Source organism: Morus notabilis, unplaced genomic scaffold, assembly GCF_000414095.1.
Source record: "Morus notabilis unplaced genomic scaffold, ASM41409v2 Scaffold630, whole genome shotgun sequence".
Lineage (NCBI taxonomy): Eukaryota > Viridiplantae > Streptophyta > Magnoliopsida > Rosales > Moraceae > Morus > Morus notabilis.
In genome coordinates this window covers 140,428-160,647 of record NW_010365305.1, presented here as the reverse complement: position 1 = coordinate 160,647, position 20,220 = coordinate 140,428, and the positions used below count along the sequence as shown (strand labels likewise).

Here is a 20,220-nt window from a genome sequence, read left to right as displayed (position 1 = left end):
GGCTAAAGTAAAAAAGAGGTTTTGACGATAATGGTGAGCCTTCTCTACACAACACAAAGTTATAAATACAGTGACCGACATCATGAAGATTAATTAGTTATTAATCATTGTTTAAGTTAAATCGTTGTGAAGAATTGGACACGATCGAGTTAATTAAATGGTTGTAATATGTGCTTGTACGGCGAAATGGGGAACCAACACCACATGCAATCACGCTTTACGATCACCATGCATATGGTCGTATCGTCGTGTACTGACACGGTGACGTTGAGACTAGTAAACTATATGTTCACCAGATATCACGGCAAATTGCAGCCGAAATTCGTATTTCCATAGCAGCCAAAGTACGTAATGTAGATTTTTATATCACATTAAGAAGATACGTTAATATAAAAATACTTCTAAAGAGTTTGTGTTACAGGTGAAATAATTTACTAATGGCGGTGAACTATCATTTCAAACAACGGCCGAAATTTGTATTTCATAGCAGTCAAAGTAGTGCACATTTTTGTGTTATCTAATAGACATCAATATATTGCAAGTGGAATAATTTACTAATGACCGTAAACTAACATTTCAAACAACGACAAGTTGCAGCCGAAATTTGTATATCATAGCAGTCAAAGTACGTTACGTAATGCACATTTCTTTTTACATCACCTTAAGAAAATGTGTCAATATGATATATTTACAAGTGGAATAATTTACCAATGGCAGTGAACTTATAACATTTCAAACAGTCCAAATATTGATGGAGACTTCGGATTTCGCATTTTAAATGTCGCTATTTATTGTTTTACGTCATATTTGCTGGGTGACAAGGGTTGTTTTGTTTTCATAATTTCCATTCCCGTTACGTTTGTTGGAGTTAATGATGTTATTTGTCAAAAAAGGCAATTTCATGGGTTATGGGCTAAATACCATTCGAGGAGGAGAAGAGACGGTCGGGAAGTGGGTAGCAACCCACCAGGCAGTAGGCCCACCGAGTCATAAAATGGACGGGCCCGTTCAGTCAGTAATCGGTACAAAAATTGCATCCGCCAACTCACAAAATTAAATACCACTCTGACGCTCTGACCACTCCACATTAGTTTAGATTTGACCACCGGACCCCATAGCCCACCATCACCGTGCAAGTTCAAAGTGGCATTAAAATGGAACATAGCATCAGCACCCAATTCAACAAATCAAATTTCCAACTAGATTTTCTCAACTTTTTGCGTGTTGGGACCTTTTCTTTTTCTTCCTTTTTTTTTCCCCCCCTTTTAACCTCTAGTAAAGAGAGAATATTCTAACGAAATTCAAATGCTTCAACGATGGTCTCTCTTGTTTTTGCGAGAACCCATGACGCAGAAAGATAGTAGTGGGTGAATTATTTCGCAACAAAAGAATATATCTATACTCAATACTCACTGGCAATCACAAAGGGGCGAAAAGGGAAAAAAAAGAAGAGAAAAAAACATTTTTAAAATAAATAAGCCACTTCCATTTTTGAAGTACTAACCCTACAAATTATTTGCCTTTTCCTTTCTGCTCCATTTAGCTTTTTTTTTTTTTTTTTGGCTTAATAAGACTGTACACGACTCTCTCTAGTTCATATCTCCTACAGTAAAATTTGAACCTTCCTACCACAAAAAAGAAAAGAAAAGAAAAAAAGGACTTCTCAAATTAAGTACACTATATTCATCAATAACCACGACTGATATAACACCTCGACTACGACGACTCTACGATATTTCTCTTGACTTTTGGCGTGGAAAAACCAATTTCCCCAATACCGGAGACTTCTAATTGACGACTGCAACCAAAAAGAAAAGAAAAGAAAAAAAGGACTTCTCAAATTAAGTACACTATATATTCATCAATAACCACGACTGATATAACACCTCGACTACGACAACTCTACGATATTTCTCTTGACTTTTGGCGTGGAAAAACCAATTTCCCCAATACCGGAGACTTCTAATTGACGACTGCAACTATTTAATTCCTCATCACAGCAATGCCGGCCCATTGGGCTTTCTCTCCGGCGGACCTTCCCCTCCGTACGACGACGGCGCCGTTATATCAAAACCACTACCGCCACCGAAGGAATTGAGCAAAGCAGAAAGCCCACCGGTGGAAGCCCCACCGCCACCGCCGATGCTCAGCCCCAGAAGGTCGCGCGTCATCGGCGCTTGACTCCCAAACGCAGACGACGGGCCAATAACCAGATCAGTCAGCCCAGAATTCTCTGGAAGCCCAAGCCCAAGCCCCGCTGCCGCTGCCGAGACACCGTTTTCGGCTTTGACCTGGCCGTTCCACTGTGAAGCGTTTGAGCCTAGTTCCTTCCCCGAGGAAAACGACGTCGTTAGGCCGAAAAGCAAGGAGGTGTTCGACGCCGCGGCGCCCATTTGGGCCGCTTTCTGAAGCAATGCGGTGGCGGACATGGCCGGAGGCTGCGGAGGCTGGGCGAAATGGTGGTGCTGATCGTGCTGGTCGGGCGTGGGGAAAAGGGATGAGCCGCCATTGTTGGACAAGTAGAGAGATGTTGAGAGAGAGAGTGACGTGGGTTCTATGGTGGGAACCGTTGGGACTATAGTACTAGTACTGGTCGAAGTACAATGGGAGCGACCCAAAGTGGGGATTAGATTGGGGAACGAGGATATTGATGCCGCTGATGATGTTTGTGGTGGTGGCTGAGCAACTACAGTGCTTGAAGGTGCAAATATGCTCGCAAATACAGTGCTTGTTGTGCTCCCATTGCTGTTAGAGCAACTGGTAATGGTAGTACTGGTGGTGATCAAGCATGTCGTGGCCGGCGTTGGTGGGGATAATCCTATTGCATTTTCCGGCAACTCTGTAATCAAATCAAAAGACAAATGAGCAATACAGAAAGTTCAGAGCTAAGCAACTAGCCAAACTGAAAGAACGGCAAAAACCAAAAAGAGAGAAAAGGGTGCAGCTAGCTAGCTAGCAGACAGGCAAAACAAAATTTTTTTTTTTCCCGGTTTGTTTTTCCCTTTGGAACTTGTAAGCCCTTTCAATTAAAAAACAGCTTAAACTTGAGAGCCCCTTATGAGCAAAAGGACAGGCAATCATGGCGTCCTTTCTCCCTCGGGTACTTTTCTTTCCTTTTATTATTTGGTTAGCCTTCTCCTCTCATTTCCTCGATCCTTGAGCTTACGTACCAATCGTGCAAACCATTGCCCGTGGATAAGCAGTGCCATTGAAAAATACACAACTTTTTAGACCATGATAAACCCGTCAATACACGAGTTCTTTTTTCTACGGCTTTTATCCACCCACAAACACCAGTAATTAATACCAAGAAAACTCCTTAACCATTATTAAAACAAAATTAACAAAACAAAATAACATCCAGGCACATGTATACGAGCGTATAGTAATAATATAATATTGTTACAGGTGTGTGCATTGAATCCCAAGAAAAGCAGTAATACTTCCAAAACGACCTACTTTGACCAACGTAATGAAGGCGATGTATGATAATCATAGCAACTGAAACATATAGGACAAGACTAGAGATATATAGGCCGTAGCTATTACCTGAACTCTGAATAGACAAAGCTGGGGACACCACAGACGTCGACGGCGTTAGCGGCGGCGGAGGCGGCGAAGCCACCACCGCCTTGGCATTGGGATTCGGATTGTTCCCCTCTGAGCTAACTGCTAGGGTTTGAGACCTAGCGCTCTCCTCCGCCAACGCATCGCAGAACGCCCTATGCGTTATGAAACTATCCCTCCTGCCAGAGATATAAACAAGTTTTTTTTTTTGTCAGAAAAAAGAAAGCATTTTCTCGGGAAACAAACACACGCGGTAAAATAGAAATGGAGGAACTATGAGCTTGCCTGGAGAATAAAGTTCCGCAATCGCATTTATACTCTCTGGTTCCGCAAGTCTTCATGTGGGCCTTCCAATCGGACTGTACCGCATACTTCTTCGAGCACCGCTCACACTTCCACTTCTTCTCTCCGTGCTTTCTGCAGAAGTGTTTCTTGATTCCGGTTAGATCGCCGAGCGCTCTCGCCGGGTTGTGGTGGACGCACGACGGCTCCGGACACACGTAGACTCGCTTCCGGACCTCCTTCGTCGTTCGTTGCCGGAGTTTCCACGGCAAGTTGTGGCCTCGCCGGTGAAGTTGCAGGTTCTGATCGCGCTGAAACCCTTTGTTGCAGATCTCGCACACGAAACGGTTCGTCGCGAGGAGAGTCTTCGGCGACAGAGCGATCACCTCCGCGTCCGGATCTAACATACCGAAATAAAATAACATAATAAATAAATTAAACATCCTTATTTGCTTCGATTTTTGAAATAGAACTCTCGAGCATATTCTTACCAGGCATTCCCGGAAGGTTTCGCTTCTTCTTCGGAGGCGCGGCAGCCGCCGGAACGGCGGTGGTTTGGTAACCAGACGAAGACAAACTAGCATCCGCGGAGGCGGTGGAAACCGCCATTGGCGAGGAATTCTCCAACTCTCCCATCGTTTTTTGCTTAGGGTTTTAACCTCCGAAATCAAGAAAAGTACTTAGGGTTTCGATTTGAGAAAGCTTCTATGTTCTCGTTTACAAGGTCCAACTGCTAAAATATCCTAGCGTTTTGCACGCAAATTACAACTTTCCCGAGAAACTAACAGAATTTGTTGAATACAAAAGGAAATAAACTTTCTACGAAATTCTCCTTCAATGGAGAAGTGAAAAACGTCTTCGCTGAATCATCGGGGTCTTCGCCGGATAACCAGAGTCCCTTTAAGCGGCGGCTTCATAGCTAGAGGTAGAAGATGAAGAGAGAGAGAGAGAGCAAAGAAGTGAGACACAGGCAAGAGGAGAGAGATTTGAACGAACTTGAAAAAATTAAAATATTTTTAAAAAATAGTTAAAGCGGCGCCAGTTAACCATGGTTAACTCTGTAACCCGTACTTTTAACTACGGTTAGGGACCTACCTGGGCCCCCAGTTACATCTCCTGGCTGCTAATGCAAATCTATCCATCCACGTGTCACTATCAGCGGGTTTACGACAATTGTCGGAAGTAGTCGGACTAGCGGTGCTTGTCCTTTAGCTGGAATGGGTTCAAATTATTCTATTCATTATACATAGTTATTGACGTTTGTTTTAAAAATTCAGTCTAATTTAAGATTATAATTTTATTATAGTATTTTTCTTATAAATAAATATAAATTTTAAAAATTAAAATTATAAACTATGATATGTCACCTTAATAAGCGATATTCAAAAGACAAATATGCCGTGGCTGAGTTGCTTTCTTGCCGTTCGAACTTGAGATTTTGCTGTCTTTTCGATTTTTTGGAAGGCTTAATTATAATTATTAGATATTTATTTATTTTTGCTAGATAGTTATAATTCTATATTATATAAAAGTGAATTTGTGTTTTTTCTCTTTTTACGGTTTCCTCCTTCACGTTGAGACAATAATTTGGCTCAAATAGAAGAAGTTCCACTGAACAGATAAGGACGAGCAAAGACAAATGTGGATAATTCTTATTGCCAAGCGTCAGTGGCTTTTTCGTGATTTTATCTAAATACTTGTCCGACTTTATATTATTGTCCCACGCATACAAATAATATTCAACGAAATACCTGTTATAACCCTCAATTCCAATTGCAGATGAATTTTTTCTGATTGATTCGAATCATGATTCATGATTCGTTATAATATTTTTTCTCATAAAAAATACACATAAATTAAAAATAATTTTAATCTCATAATTTTAATACATGAATCAAACAGTTCCCGGTTATACCCTCGGTTATCACTTCACAAACTATGTGCGTTAGACTTACGGTGCAATTGGACGCCAAATGTCAGTAAGACCCTCCTGAGGTTTTCCTTTTTTTTTTTTTTTTTTTTTTTTGAGGGAACCTCGTGAGGTTATTTAAGTAATAATATACACAGAATAGGCACGTGCTCAAGTCTGACCACTACCAGAACTTTTATTTCGCAATGGGCGACCCCATTATACATCTTGCTTTGTAAGAATGAAAACCACTTCTTTTTATCTTCATTTGTAAGAATGGAAGATACATTTTAAGAATTTTAGATCCGGATGTAGGATATAACCGTGCCTTACCTAAAAAGGTAAAGAAAAAAATCCATTTGTCTTTATAGTCTAAAGCCTATGGTCCCAATATGGACAGCTACACAAAGGCCACCTTCTTTTTCAAAAGGCGAGCATGATGACAGGAAGGGGTAGGGGTATTTTGGCGATTTTATGATACACTTCAGAGTTCAGACTGTGCATACAGCATAGCATTTTGGACCCACCGACTGGCAAATGCAGATGCTGACGTGGCGTGGAATGTGAATGCACAAGTTGCACTAATGCCCTCCAATGTCTACTATTTTATTTGTTTTTAACCCCTTTCTTTTAACCTGGACATGTAATAATAATAAATAAACCCCATTAGTGCATGTTTGATGGGCCACGTAAATCTAATCTAATCTCCCAAATAATTGAGAACTACTAAAAAGTTTTGATGTTAATTAATTCTATACAAAGTTGCATGTGGGTTGCGTTAGTATGAACATAGATTCCCCTTTTAAGGTTTTTCTCAATTATTTAATTACCAAAGACCTTCATTTGAAAAAATGAAATAAAAATTTTCAAACTAAACATTAACACTCCATTTTGGTAGGAGGAAAAGAAAAGAGAATAGAAAAAAAATACGTAAAATAAAGAAAATGTGAAGAAAATGAATCAAGTTGATTTTTTTTTTATAATGCTTAGTATAATAAGAGGAAAAAATACATGTAATAACCAAAATGATTATTTTATTAATTATTTAATATTAATTTAGATTTTAAAATGGGTACATAAAAGTAAATTTAACCATCAATGAGTGAATTTGAGTTTCTTTTCTAATGTTAGAGAGATAAAAAATAATGACCTCATCATAATTTTTTTCATCATATTTTTCTTTATCTGTTCTCTTCATTCTTACTAAATAATTAATTCTATCATTTTTCATCTAATAATCCATAAGCCTACTTCATTCTTTTCACTTTTCCGTCGTACCAAACACACTATAAAGCGTCATCATTTATATGTTCTGCCAAGTTAGCAAAATGCTAAAGGGGCAGGATCTACGTTGGCTTACGCAGAAGCAAATGAGAAGTCAAAATTTGTTTGTTGTTGTTTTTTTGTTCTAAGAAAAAGAATTAATTTTGTTTGTTTTGGCTCAGCGGACTAACTAGTTCGAATGATTATTTTGTTTCGTAGCGTTGAGTTTTTTGACAGGCTTTTTTCTGTGGACGGTGGACTTGAGTTTGTAATCTTATGCTATTATTAATGTAATAAGGAAATTACTGTTTATGATTCATAGTTCTTTTAGCTAAAAGCGATTAACAACGCCAAAGTAAAAGTGGCTGTAAAATGACACCTCTCTTGAACATTTAATTTATTTCTTTGAAAGAGTTGTCAATTATGACTTTATGACGATGTGGGTAAACTAAAAGTGGAATTGTATTTAGTTCTTTCGGTTTAGACTTATCTTTTTCGGAGAATAAAATAAAAGCCAGTGAAAATGGAAAAATGGGTGGATTGTATCCAACGAAATACTGACCAAAGAGCCTGTGAAGTGAAGAAAATTCAAGGTAAGATTGATATGGCTAACATTTCTAAAAGCATTTTTCTTTTTTGATTTTTTTTTTTTTTGTGCATTTGTAGGTATATACTATTTGGGATAAGGAGAGCACCATTTTGTTGTAGCTTCTCCAATCAAAAATTTCAGACATGGAATTGCATCTAAATGTCTTTTACTTTTGCGGATGGTGAGAAAGTGGGTAAGATAAGATTTTTGTTTCCTATTGAGTAATTGAGACACACAAAAAAACCCAACGAGTACAGGGAGGAAAAATAATTTTGTATTTTTTAGGTAAGTTATTATTTTTTATTTATAGGCAAGAATTATTAGAAGTATATAAATAAGTGTTTTGTGTAAGGTTTTATGAGTGTTCAGAAAAAAAAAAAACGCAGAGAAAGTGTGCTTTTTTGAGATAAAAGTGATGAGAGAGATATGCAAAAGGTGTAAGGAGTTTTAGACAGAAAGAGAAAAAGAGAAAGTTTGTTAGGTGTGTAATTCTGAAATTATTAGTGATTATTTTTCTCTCTTTTGTGGACGTAGGAAAATTTTTCGAACCACCTAAATTTTTATCTTCTCTATTTTTTCTGTTATTTTTGTTTTAGTTTATTTTTCTGTTGCGTGAGTGTATGTGCGTGTTTTTTTCCTAACAATTGGTATCAGAGTTGTGGTAAAGATTAAAAAAAAGTCAAGATGATGTTCGGGATAAAATTTGAGCAGATTGAGCAATTTGATGGAAAGAGTAATTTCAGCATCTAGTATAGTACGGTCTGCAGGAATTACTGAATGCGTTGCAAGAAAAAAGCCAGAAAATATGAAAGAATTAGAAGCGAAAAGTGGTAAGCACTATTCGTTTAAGCTTAGTTCCTGAACTGAAATATGATGTTATGAATTAGACATCTTCTTCTAAGTTATGAAAAAAATTAGAAAAAATATATATGTCAAAATCCCTAACAAATAAATTATATTTGAAGAAACAATTGAATAAGTTGAAGATGGATAAGGAAAGTGATGTTAGGGACCATATCAATAATTTTAATAAGTGCATAATTCAATTGTTAAGTGTAGAGGTAAAAATTAATGAGGAAGATAAAGCGGTAATTTTGTTGGCCTCCTTATCCAAATCATATGAGACTTTGGTGACTACGCTATTAGTTGAAAATACGACGTTTACTGTGGATGAGGTGTCGACTACTCTGTTAGAGATTGCCAATATGAAGAAGCCAAGTAGTACGTCTCATATTGAATAAGTTTTTGTGGCTAAGTCATATTTAAATAGGGGTAAGAGTAAGTCACGAAAGATATGTTATGATAAGAGAGATGATCGTTCCCAATCCTGACCAAGGAAGGATATTGAGTGCTATTATTGTTATAAGAATTGGCATATTAGGAGAAATTGGAAGAACTGACAAAGTATGTTGAAGAAAATAGAAAGCAAGAAACCCAAGAGACTTTAGATTCTGCAAATGTTGTTGACGACAGGTATGATAGTGAAGATGATGTTTATTATGTTATTACTGATGAAAATATTTCTAACTCTTGGATTTTGAATTCTAGATGCTCGTTTCATATGTGTCAAGATAAGGAGTGGTTTGATTCGTATAAATCCTGTGATGCTAGTACTTTGTTGATGACCAATGATTCTAATGTTAAAATTGTTGGAATGAGTACTGTAAAGGTGAGGATGTTCGATGAAGTTGTGAGGAAATTTGACAAATGTTAGGCATGTTCCTCAACTAAGGAAAAGTTTGATTTCTTTTGGGACTTTAGGCACTTTGGATTGGAGTATTATATGAATGGTAGTTTTATGCAAGTTAAGAAAGGTGAATTGGTGGTCATGAAGGGTGAAAAAGTGAAAAATTTGTATAAACTGATTGAGACTACAGTTGTAGATGGAGCTATGAAGGTGGAGTCAAGCCACAAAGAGTATTCCTCTATTGTGAAAGAAGTTGCAGGAGTACAAGAGTGCAACAAGATGTTGATGACAGTTGAAGACGACAAAGACAAGATGGTGAAGAACTATGGCAGTGATCAAGATGCTTTGAAGAAGAAGAAGAAGAAAGTTTCTCGTGTCAAGTTTGATGAGAGTTTGAACTTGATACATGTTTATTCTTTTTGAAGTGACGGGTGCGATGATGGGTGTCGAGATTGAATACCCAATTAAGTGATGGGTGATGGGTGACGGGTGTGATGTTGAGAATTTGAGTCAAGGTAAAGATTGTTGAGTAAGTGACTCAAATTAGTTTTGAGAAAGTAATAATTTTGTGTTTTTTAGGTAAGTTACTGTTGTTTTTTGTTTTTGGGCAAGGGTTATTAATTTAAGAGTCTATAATAAGTGTTTTGTGTAAGACTTTATGAGTGTTCAGAGAAAAATGTAAAGAAATATTGTATCATTTTTAAGAGAAAAGTGAGGAGAGAAATAGACAATTAGTGTAAGAGATTTTGAATAGAAAGAAAACGATAAAAAATTTATTGAGTGTATAATTTTAAAATTATTAGTGATTATTTTTCTATCTTTTGTGGACATAAAATTTTTTTTCAAATCATCTAAATTTTTATCTTTTTTATTTTTTTGTTATTTTTTATTCAGCTTATTTTTCTGCTCCGTAAGCGTAAGTGCGTGTTTTTCTCTCAACACCAAATACTTTTTAAGAGCCCACAGGATAGTTGGCTACATGAAATGATTGGCTCAAAGCTAAAAAAGCAAACAGAAAGCTAAGTATTTAGATGTTATCCAACCTAGTTCGAATTTGAAGCAATTATCAAGTGGCAAGCTTAAAAGAGGGAAAGATTTGGGATTCCTTTTTATGTCACTTTCATATTCATTAGCGACCATTGGAGATTTGAGGATTTAAATTTAAAAAAAAAAAAAAAAAAAAAAAAACATACGTATGGAGAGAGAGATATCTACAGCTGGAGGGTTGTGTGTGAGGTCGCACAAATGTCAAAAAGGAAAGGGAAAGAAATGAGAGACCAGGCCCGGTAGTAATCATCACCAATTTGATTATCTCTTAGTTGCTTTTTTGCCTTCTCCCTTTCTGATTCCAATATGATGCAAAAGTCCACCTTGAATCTCGAGTGTTACAACTTACAGGTCCCCTTGGCTAGGCCCTCTCCCCCCTTTTTTTTTTTTTTTTTTTTTTTTTTTTTTTTTTTGCTTTCTTTTCTTTTTCGCTCCTTTTGCGATCATGGTATTTGTGTAGATTGTGGGGCCAGATACTGCCCGTAAAAATTCACGGGTCAATGGCTCCTAATTCTTTTTAGAGTGGGAAAAGTAGGGGTCGGATTTGGGAGTGGGGCAAATATCTTTTGAGTTGCTCATCTTTCCATTGATTCTACTTCCACATTTTTGGTCATCAGCCCCGGATTCCATAATGTTCCTGTATTCTAAGGATATTTTTCGAGTGGTGAATTTACAAGGAGCTCGAATCGAACAAAAAACCAAATGAATGAAAATAAAAGAAGTTGGGTTGTGCTTTGCTTCAGAAACAGAAAAATATTAGAATTAAAAAAAAATTTATGGTTCGAATCTTTAGTATTCTATTATTTATTATATGTGTCTACTATTTATGTAGAATATTTGTCACCTATTCTTACTAAGAAATTGAAAGAAACAAAAAAAAAAAAAAGAGAGAGAAAAGTGAGGATCTAACCTCTTTGTGTGGAAACTTTATCTTCAATTGAAAGTGAAAATCATTTTTTAATTTATCCACGATATGCCCCATTCAAGAAAGGGTCATATCATCAATAGGAACACAAGGTTGGCAAAAATGTATCGGTTTGTTGCCGACCAAATATGTCGGATCAAGTTTTTAGGACACAAATAGACGTTAGTGGTAGCCAGCATCATTTGCCAAAGCTAGGTGGCAACCGGCATGTAAGATTCAATTATACGGAATAGCACATGTAGAGCCATTTCTTCAATTTGACTGAAACATAATAAGAAATCAGTTCATTGCAATGCTTAAGATGTGTTATATACATAAATATATATATATATAAATAAATATATTGTTTTCCTTTTTTCCTTTTTGGTGTTGGCTTGCTCCTTCTCAAACCTGATATAGCCGTCTCAGTCATCATGTTACTCATGGTTGGTGGCAAAAAGGTCCACCTTGTAGTCGTTGACCAGGAAGAGCTAAACAAGTTTCTAGCACAAAGGAAAACTGCCAAAACAACGAATAATGAGTTCAGACTATTACTTTTCCAGGAGTGAAGCATGTAAAATCATACAATCAGGTCTTGATCATAACTCGACGCACTTTGACAAGAAGCAAAATTTCAAATTGCGCGAATTGGAGGAGTTTAAACTTGACTAGAAGACAGTAACATCACAACCCGGTGACTGTGTAATGTCAAACTAAAAACTAGCAGATGAAGTGACGAGGAACTTTTACAAATTTACAGTTGCTACCGAGCAACAAAAACCTGCTTGCAATATCTTTATGGTTGTTGCTACAAACCTTCCAAGTTTCTCTGGCTATACGACTTTTCTAGTAACGTACCAATTTAGGTGAAAAAAGCTACCAATAACATAATTGATTTAATAAGGCGGGCTAAAAACAAACAAATAAATAAAACAAAAACAACACATAGAGCAGAAAACTTGGTGCAAGTTCAAACAAAAATCATCAAGATGTGCCCGGTGTTGGTGTTGAAATCTCGTCTCAACGCCATGTGGATTGGCACGTCTGCCCATGTTGAATCCTTGCACGTTGCGCTCATTGGTCTGTCTTGGCAATGTCCACAACTGTGGAACAACTTAGGACATGAGACGCACCTTAGAGAATGTTACTTTTCTCCACCAATTACCTGACATAGAGTTCTATTTTATGACCTGCAAGCATTGAAGATCTCACCCCGCATGACATCAATGGGCATATGCTCAAGGGTGTAACGTTCAGGACCCAGGTAAACACCTGTCTTCTCAAGGAGAGCCAACCCTTCATCTCTACCATATCTCGAAGAATAGAGTTTCAGATATTCAATGTCCTGTAAGGTATGAATCCACAGGGGAATTTAAACAGGCATAAATAAAATGGAATAATTATATGGTGAAGGCTATATACAGGTGGATAAAACTTAAAAGCACATGAAAGACAAGGTAAAGACTGGGAAAGACCTTAAAGTCATATTTTAGTTTCGCTCACCTGCAAGCCACTGAGAATGCGCTCTAGACGCAGTGAAGCGACTGGTGTATGTGATGATGAGAACACCTCGCCAGGATAGAACAGGACCCCATCTCCAGGGGGAAGACCACGCCTGAATCTTATCTGTCACATAAAAACACACGCAAAGTATTAAGGTGCTAGAAAAGAACTTCTCCAGTGACTTTATAGAATAAAACGATTAGAAGGTCACCTCTTCACTGGGCACAGTTGCCTTCTCATAACAGTTTGCACCCCAATACAAGAATCCTGTCCCACCTTCTTTCCATACACGCCACATGACAGCACGGTGCTGCGTACCTCGCATCCCAAGGTGCCAATTGGGGTGGGGGTCAGAAGGTCCCATGCACACATAAGTCCACCACTCCTGCATGAAGGACTTTTAGCAAGAACATATACAAGCATTATAGTATGAGATATGTCATTGATACATAAATCTGCCGTTAGGAAACATAAAGTTGGCATGAAACAGAGCGGAAGAAAAGCAGCCAAATTCCTGGTAACGATATTGTCATACTATTTAAACGAGAAGATGATTGTATAACAAAATTTTCTAAATCTGTTGTAAAAAAATTCACTCTATAAAACAGCTTTAGACTGCAGAAACTTTCCTAAAGAAATTAGATGCGAGAGTCGAGACCAAAGCCTTCATTGACATTACCTCACCATTTTCTGGCTGTAACTCGGAAATAATATCCTTGGCTAAATCCTCTCGATTCCCAAGCACCCATTCACTGAAAATATAAAACCAAAGTTTTAATTATTCTAGGATGCAACAGTTGAATAGTTATCAATTACATAAAAGTGACTCCAGCGTAAATGGTTAACTAGTCTACTTGGTGCACATTAGATAACAAGCATCGTTCATTCCTCAGATGGAGTTGTCAGAATCTGGAAAATACCCCGTTCCATACAGTAAAGTCGATGAGCCATTTCAGTTTGCACCTGCCAAACTGGTGTTTTAGAGATTTCAAGTATACCTCGTGCAATAAATTTGAGTATGAGGGCGCAGGAACTTTGGGACTTTCACAAAAGCCTCAAAAGGGGTAGGTGCGAGAGGTGCATCACTTGGCCCTACATAAAAGGAGAGAACAATATGAGAACATCTTGATAACTAGATAACAGCTGAAAGGGGTTTGAAAAATACTACAATTTACACCAAGGTATACAGAGTGTAGTACTAGTGCTGGAAAAGAAAGTAACCAGAGAAGGATGACTACTATTTAATGATGTATAATCTAGTGAAATAGAACAAGTTCAAAAAGAAGAAAATAATCTGGACATTTAACAGTTACATCCATGGAATGAAGAGATCTAGGAACCAACCAAGCAATTTATGAAGTCAGATAAAAGGATTTAACACTAATTGCCATGGCATATTATTCTGAACAGAACATAATTGATTCATACCACAGTAGTAAGTTGTTAAGACACGAGCATCTGGAGCATAAGCGTGAATTTCAGCGCCCATGTTGCGTATAGAATCATATTGTTCCAAATTAAGCGGCTGCCATCAATAATTGAAAGCACATCAGCTTCTTGAGTTAATACTATCATTCCACAAGTGAAAAAAATAGAAAAAAATTTGTCCTTGAGCACCACTATCTAAAAGTGCACGCAACTTAACAAACAAAAATTTGCACTTCCACCACTTTACAGCATTGTTCATACCTCATCCCACAAATAGAAATATGCTTTCTTCCAGTGAGTCTTTGTCCGTAATATCTCAATTTGGTTATGCAAGTAGTCCTTTGATGCATCACTGTAACATGGTCAACAGATTTAAACCCGGTTCCCTTTCATCACAAAGAAAAAGCTGAATACGTAGATTGAATCAATGACTACATACCCAGAGATGGCAGGACTATATGGTACAGCATATGCAGACAATCGTGGATCTGAAAAATATTCATCTGATTTTGGATGGTCGGCTACAACATCCGGAAACAAAGAAAAAGGAAGGAAAAAAATCATCAAAGACGGAAGTTATCTTCATAAGCTGTTGCGTAAAAAACACATTTGGTAATTGTATATGCCAAGGATTACAGCATCGAAAAAAAAAAAATTCCTGTCCATTAGTTACCTGGCCAAGGGCAAGTGTATGTAAGAACACGCATGCTATCACCCCACCTGCAAAAATATGGGCTTATTCTAAACTGAAGAAGCCACTTGAAATGCAAATCCAATGCCTCATACCACTCTTCGCTCCCATGAATAACGCCAAAACGGTCCTCAATAACAGTATCGGATATCTAAAAATATAGCTAACGAAGCACCCTTTCGCTCCACAAAATTTCAGCGTACAAAAATTGATTTAAATGGCAATAGAACATTTTGAACAATAATTTCAACCAAATACAATTAATGGTCAAAATTTAACTTTGAGGTATATCCATTCATCTTTATCATAAATCAAACTAGCAGAATGATCAAATAGAGTACCCATTTTAATATTGTATTTTACCAAGCACATCCTATCAGCAAATGCTTATTTCTATTTCCATATTTTGCAAAATCGTGTGTCCTAAACTATTTACTCGATTATCTAAAGTACAAAAAAGCTCGCTGCAAAACTGATCTGCAAAGGTAGCTCTACTCCATTTTGGGATGCTTGTGTTTTCATTTTAAAACATCAGATGTACGTTTGCCTTATATTGGTAACTAGCAGCGTCTGAAAACCAAAAGTATTTACAGCAACAGATTTATCAAAGATAAAAGAAAAGTTTGTGTTTCCCCATTTAAGGATACTCCAAATACTGCAGGAAGTGATGGAGTTGAAGGAAGAACAAAGTCCCAAACTGTCAAATTTATCTTCACACGTATTGAAAGGTTTGAAATAGCATCTTCGTCCATCATATCAACTGGCCCATTATCTGAAAATTCAGAAAATAATGGAGACAGAAGAACTCTTCCTAAAGATGTAGTTGCAGATTTCACTCTTTCTACCTAAAAGAACAAATATTCATATAAATAAACCTTCAAAGGAAACAGAGAAAAAAAAATTAAGGAAAAGAAACCTATTCAAAGACACTTCAGTAACAGACCACTTCATCCAATGGTTTGTCATCAACTGGCCCCACTGTTTCAAGACAGTTCTGAAGTTCTCTGTAAAGTTTGTACTTGTCAGCTTTGCTGAAGCATTGAGTTGAAGATCTGCAATAATGAATCAGAATGAGAAAATAGTATCTCAAAATTCATACTGTTGAATATAAGATAATGATGAATGCCAATTGTACAAGACCGGCCCAAAAATCATCAAAATAATAGTTGAAGCCATCCAAGGTAAGATTTATAGACTAGAATCAGCCAATAAGATCTTGAAAGTTGAAACAACAAAAATAGATGGGAATATACTTACTCTATATCTGGCTTTGCTGCGGTAATGATAATATCCCCCTCATATTGACCTGGGGGTTGGGTGCTAGGAACGTCTATGGAAACCCAAACTGTAGTAGTCTCTCTGCAGGACGCCCAAGGAAGGGATGCAAGGGCAAAAGAAAAACTAGCTAAGTCCCCTAAAAAATTTAGTTTTCTACAATCACCATAACATCATTGATGAGATTAGTACCCTGGTAATAAGTTTATTTGACTAACTGGAAGATCAAGGGGCACAAGAGCATCTGGGACACCCAAAATCGGTACCACACGCCGTAAAGCTACTGACTGTCCAACAACTAATCTGCCAATAGAAAACATCAGCAAATCTTTATAAACCTACACCAAGAAGAATATTAACTTCAAAGAACTAACCTATCACCAGATGTGGAGCATAAGTCACTACATTGGACCAAGACGGTCCCTGCAACTCCAGAACTAACCCAAGAAACTTTTGGACGAATTGCAATCTGAACACTTTCTCTCTCATTTCTGGCTGCCAGAAGATTTATCTTCAAGAGAAACCAGATTCAGAAACACAGCACAATGCCAATACAAAGACATTGGAAAAGATCAAGAGAGCATCACTTTCATCAAGAACCAGAAGTCAGTTAATAAGTTACCTTACTAAATCAGAGCACATCCTACATCCTAGAACAATGGTAAGTAAAACAAACAAAACGAAAAGTCGAATGGCAAAATATTCTTTTACAGATTATTCAATTGCAAACAGTTTACAGATTAAGATCACTGAAAACAAGTATTCAAGTAAAATAAATATTAGGGTTCAGCCGAAACAAAAATCATATAGTTGAAAATATGCAGATAATACACGATCAAATAAACAATCCAAACGTAAAGTAGCATTATAACAATAAGTGAGCTTACCGTCTCCAAATGTCTAGGCATTTCTTGTGGTCCAACATTTGCAGTGCTTGGCATGCACCACACATGCACCAAATCTGTTGTTGGAACCTCCGAAGGGTCAATTGATCCCTTGAGGGGACTTAAATTCCGTACACCAGTAACACCGTCATTCCATCCATATGCTGTCCCGCCTCCAGCAACACCTTCAACTGGTGGCACAAGGATATCATGGGGATTCCCTATGTGTATCACCATTCAGCAGAAAATAAGATAAGGTAATAAAGTAATTTGAGTTTGAAACTGTCCCAACTGATGAAAAACAGAATGAGAAAAGATGACAATGAAGATCTGACTCGATTATTAACGCACGGAACTCAGTTCAGTTCCATAAAGATGAAAATTAAATGAACTACTCGTCTCTAATAGAGCCTCCCTAAATTTTAATGTTTCTTTGTTTTTCATCATAACTTGAAACCAAAATCCATTGGAAGTAAAGTATGAACATTTTTTCGTAGCGGAATTGTGCACAATCATTCAACATGTAAAGTAAAGAAAGGAAAAATCATTGATATCAATTATCGCAATCCTTAATTGTTTCCAAATTCAAGCGTGATTGAAAAAGTTATAAGGCAATTAATAATCCACTATCAAACAACTTCGAAACGTTTTCTAAATCTAAAATCAAAACCAACGACGAAGCAATCTACAGTCTTCAAAAAGGAGAAGAAATCATTGTACGCCAAATATAGAATCCATAACGTTCCCTAAAAGTTAAATTCAAAAACATTTAATGTCAAATTTTCAAGTTAAGCACCATTATTGATCATTTGAAAAACTAAAAAACGAAAAACGCCAAAAAAAACATCGAACGGAGATTGAAAAACAGACAGAGAAAAGAAAAAAACAAGCCGTAGACAATCAAACTATAGACCGAAAACCAAAAATCGTTTGGCTGCAGAGAAATTTCAGCACAATGAAATGAAAGCTACGAATCTCGCAACAAAGCATGGAATTCTCCATTGCAAGACTCCGACTCAAAACTCGTTCTCCTCCAACTTCCTCGTCTGATTTTCCCAGGTACCAAACAACAACGTTCAATTGAGACAAGCGCAAAGTAAATTGCAAATGACCAATTCGAACACGAGCAAACTGTAAAGTAATTCCTGAGACTAACCGGAGTTATCCATGGAGGTTCGGTTCGTGATTTAATTGTTCGTGAGATCACAAGAATCGCGATTTTGCTTCTACGAGTATGTTGTTCGAAGGTAACGAAGCGGAGAGCCAGAGAATCACTTGAGAAAGACGATCGCCAACAATAAATTTATATTTTATCGGTTTTTTATTTTGTTGATATACCACGTAGGTGGCCCGTTCGATTCGTTAATTTAAGTTTTTAATTTGAGTTGAGATGTAATATTATATGAAAATTTTTTATTATAATAAAAAAATTAAATGTAACTGTTTTTGAGCTCTCACAAACAATCACATCTAACTTTTTTGCTACAGTAAAAAGTTCTCACATACAATCACATCTCAACTCAAATTCTAAACTCGAATCATCGAAACGAACGAGGCCTAAGTTTTTAATTTGAGTTGAGATGTAATATTATATGAAAATTTTTTACTATAATAAAAAAATTAAATGTAACTGTTTTTGAGAATTTTTTACTGTAACAAAACTCAAATCAGCGAAAAAACAAGATCACATTCGTAATTTTTGCTCCCTTGAGATGTCCCGTTTACTACCGACCTTCTAAACTTGCTTGTGTTGGTTTCTCAAACCAGATTTTCAAAAAAAAATTATGCGGAAGCGTGGTATCGATCGAATCACATAAATTAAAATTTAATGCGATCATTATTTCATGTTAATTTAACTACAAAGATATTAAAGAAAAAAATAAGGATTTGACCGTCGTTCGATTAGGACGAAAATCTTGAACTCCTCCAACACCGTCTTGAGCTCTTAAATTTCAAGAACACCACGGTTCTTTCTCAATGTATCTCCTGATTAACGTGAACTCGAACGTGTGGACGTTTTAATGGGTTTCTCAACACATGAGATGGATGAATAGGAAAGCCACCTATAGTTATCACTCACTTTTCTCAAAAGTATATGATGGCACTCAAGAAATTTTATTTAGTTTTTCTTTTTCTTTCTTTTTGTTCTCTCTGGAAAAAAAACTTTTATTTTCGTTACTCCCTTATCCCCAGAATTCATCCCCTTATTGAGTAACACTATGTTTGGTATGAATGAAAAGTGGAAGGAAAGAAAATGTTGGAGGGATTTTAGGATAGAAATTGATAAATTAACTTGTTTGGTAGAAAGAAAATTGGGAAGGAAAAGAAAATTGAAAGGAAATTATAATGGGTGGGTCCCACCATATTTAATCTCTCTAAAAGTGGGAGGATTTTAGGAAGAAAAATAAATCTCTCACTACCTTGCTTCTTGTTTCGTTCTCTCTCTTCCTTTTTTTTTTTTTTTTTTTTGCTTTTGTTTGTCTAATATCTTGTATGTTAATTAATCTCTCACTGTCTTGCTTCTTCTTGTTTCGTTCTCTATCTTTTTTTTTTTTTTTTACAATTTGCTCGTCCATTTTTTTTTTGTCTAATATTAATGTTGTATGTTAATGGCTTGCTCTTGAAGATAATGTACAACAATGAAGACTGAAATCATATGGTTTAGAAGTTTAGTAGTCACACCAGTTTATAGCCCTTTTAGTAAATATATCTATATGGTACTTAGTTGATCGCACATAATTTTTGTTAATACTTGACTGCAGGTGAATATTGAGAAATATATATGACCATACAAACTAATACTTTTGTGGAAAATTTCGCTTACTTTACAATAGTGGATGCATTGTATATTAGTCACTTTTTTGTTGTATTTGAAACTTCAACAAGTTGTTGTATTTAAACTGTAGCTAGCTACTCTTTTGTTGTATTTAAACGTTAAAAAAATAAATGATGCATTAATGCTATATAAGTTAAACTATGTTTTTGTACCTTTATATATATGTATATGTGTGTATAATATAGATGGAATATATGTTCAAGTTACATGAATTTTTTGAGTTAATTTGATGTTGAATATTGTATTATTTATACTTTTATTATAAAATAATATTAATAAAAAACATTTAGGTAAAAAAGTAATTACACAAATAATAATTTTTCCATCTCTTTAGTTTCACTTCCAATACCAAATA

The 20,220-nt window shown here is 36.3% G+C and overlaps 2 protein-coding genes across 4 annotated transcripts; both read right to left on the bottom strand.

Annotated features, from left to right (window-relative positions):
• Window positions 1–1,442: 1,442 nt before the first annotated feature.
• Window positions 1,443–4,828, bottom strand: LOC21404058 (protein indeterminate-domain 2). Its single transcript, XM_024171982.1, has 5 exons — window positions 4,341–4,828; window positions 3,853–4,249; window positions 3,550–3,746; window positions 1,981–2,839; window positions 1,443–1,805 (listed from the first exon to the last, which is right to left on the bottom strand). The coding sequence occupies exons 1-4, from the start codon at window positions 4,483–4,485 to the stop codon at window positions 1,995–1,997; spliced, it is 1,584 nt and encodes a 527-aa protein (XP_024027750.1). The 5' UTR covers window positions 4,486–4,828; the 3' UTR covers window positions 1,443–1,805; window positions 1,981–1,994.
• Window positions 4,829–12,115: 7,287 nt separating this feature from the next.
• Window positions 12,116–18,314, bottom strand: LOC21404056. Of its 3 annotated transcripts, XM_024171999.1 has the most exons (17): window positions 18,186–18,314; window positions 17,033–17,250; window positions 16,520–16,656; window positions 16,338–16,448; window positions 16,128–16,229; window positions 15,814–15,922; window positions 15,518–15,715; window positions 14,966–15,021; window positions 14,853–14,899; window positions 14,619–14,700; window positions 14,441–14,531; window positions 14,180–14,276; window positions 13,750–13,843; window positions 13,431–13,503; window positions 12,963–13,136; window positions 12,752–12,874; window positions 12,116–12,593 (listed from the first exon to the last, which is right to left on the bottom strand). In XM_024171999.1, exons 1-17 carry the CDS (start codon window positions 18,196–18,198, stop codon window positions 12,432–12,434), a joined length of 1,887 nt encoding a protein of 628 aa, XP_024027767.1. In that variant the 5' UTR covers window positions 18,199–18,314; the 3' UTR covers window positions 12,116–12,431. The 3 variants fall into 3 exon arrangements, with proteins under 3 accessions (XP_024027767.1, XP_024027765.1, XP_024027768.1); XM_024171997.1 differs by having other exon boundaries at window positions 14,853–15,021; XM_024172000.1 differs by lacking the exon at window positions 18,186–18,314 and having other exon boundaries at window positions 14,853–15,021; window positions 16,338–16,443; window positions 17,033–17,105.
• Window positions 18,315–20,220: the final 1,906 nt, after the last annotated feature.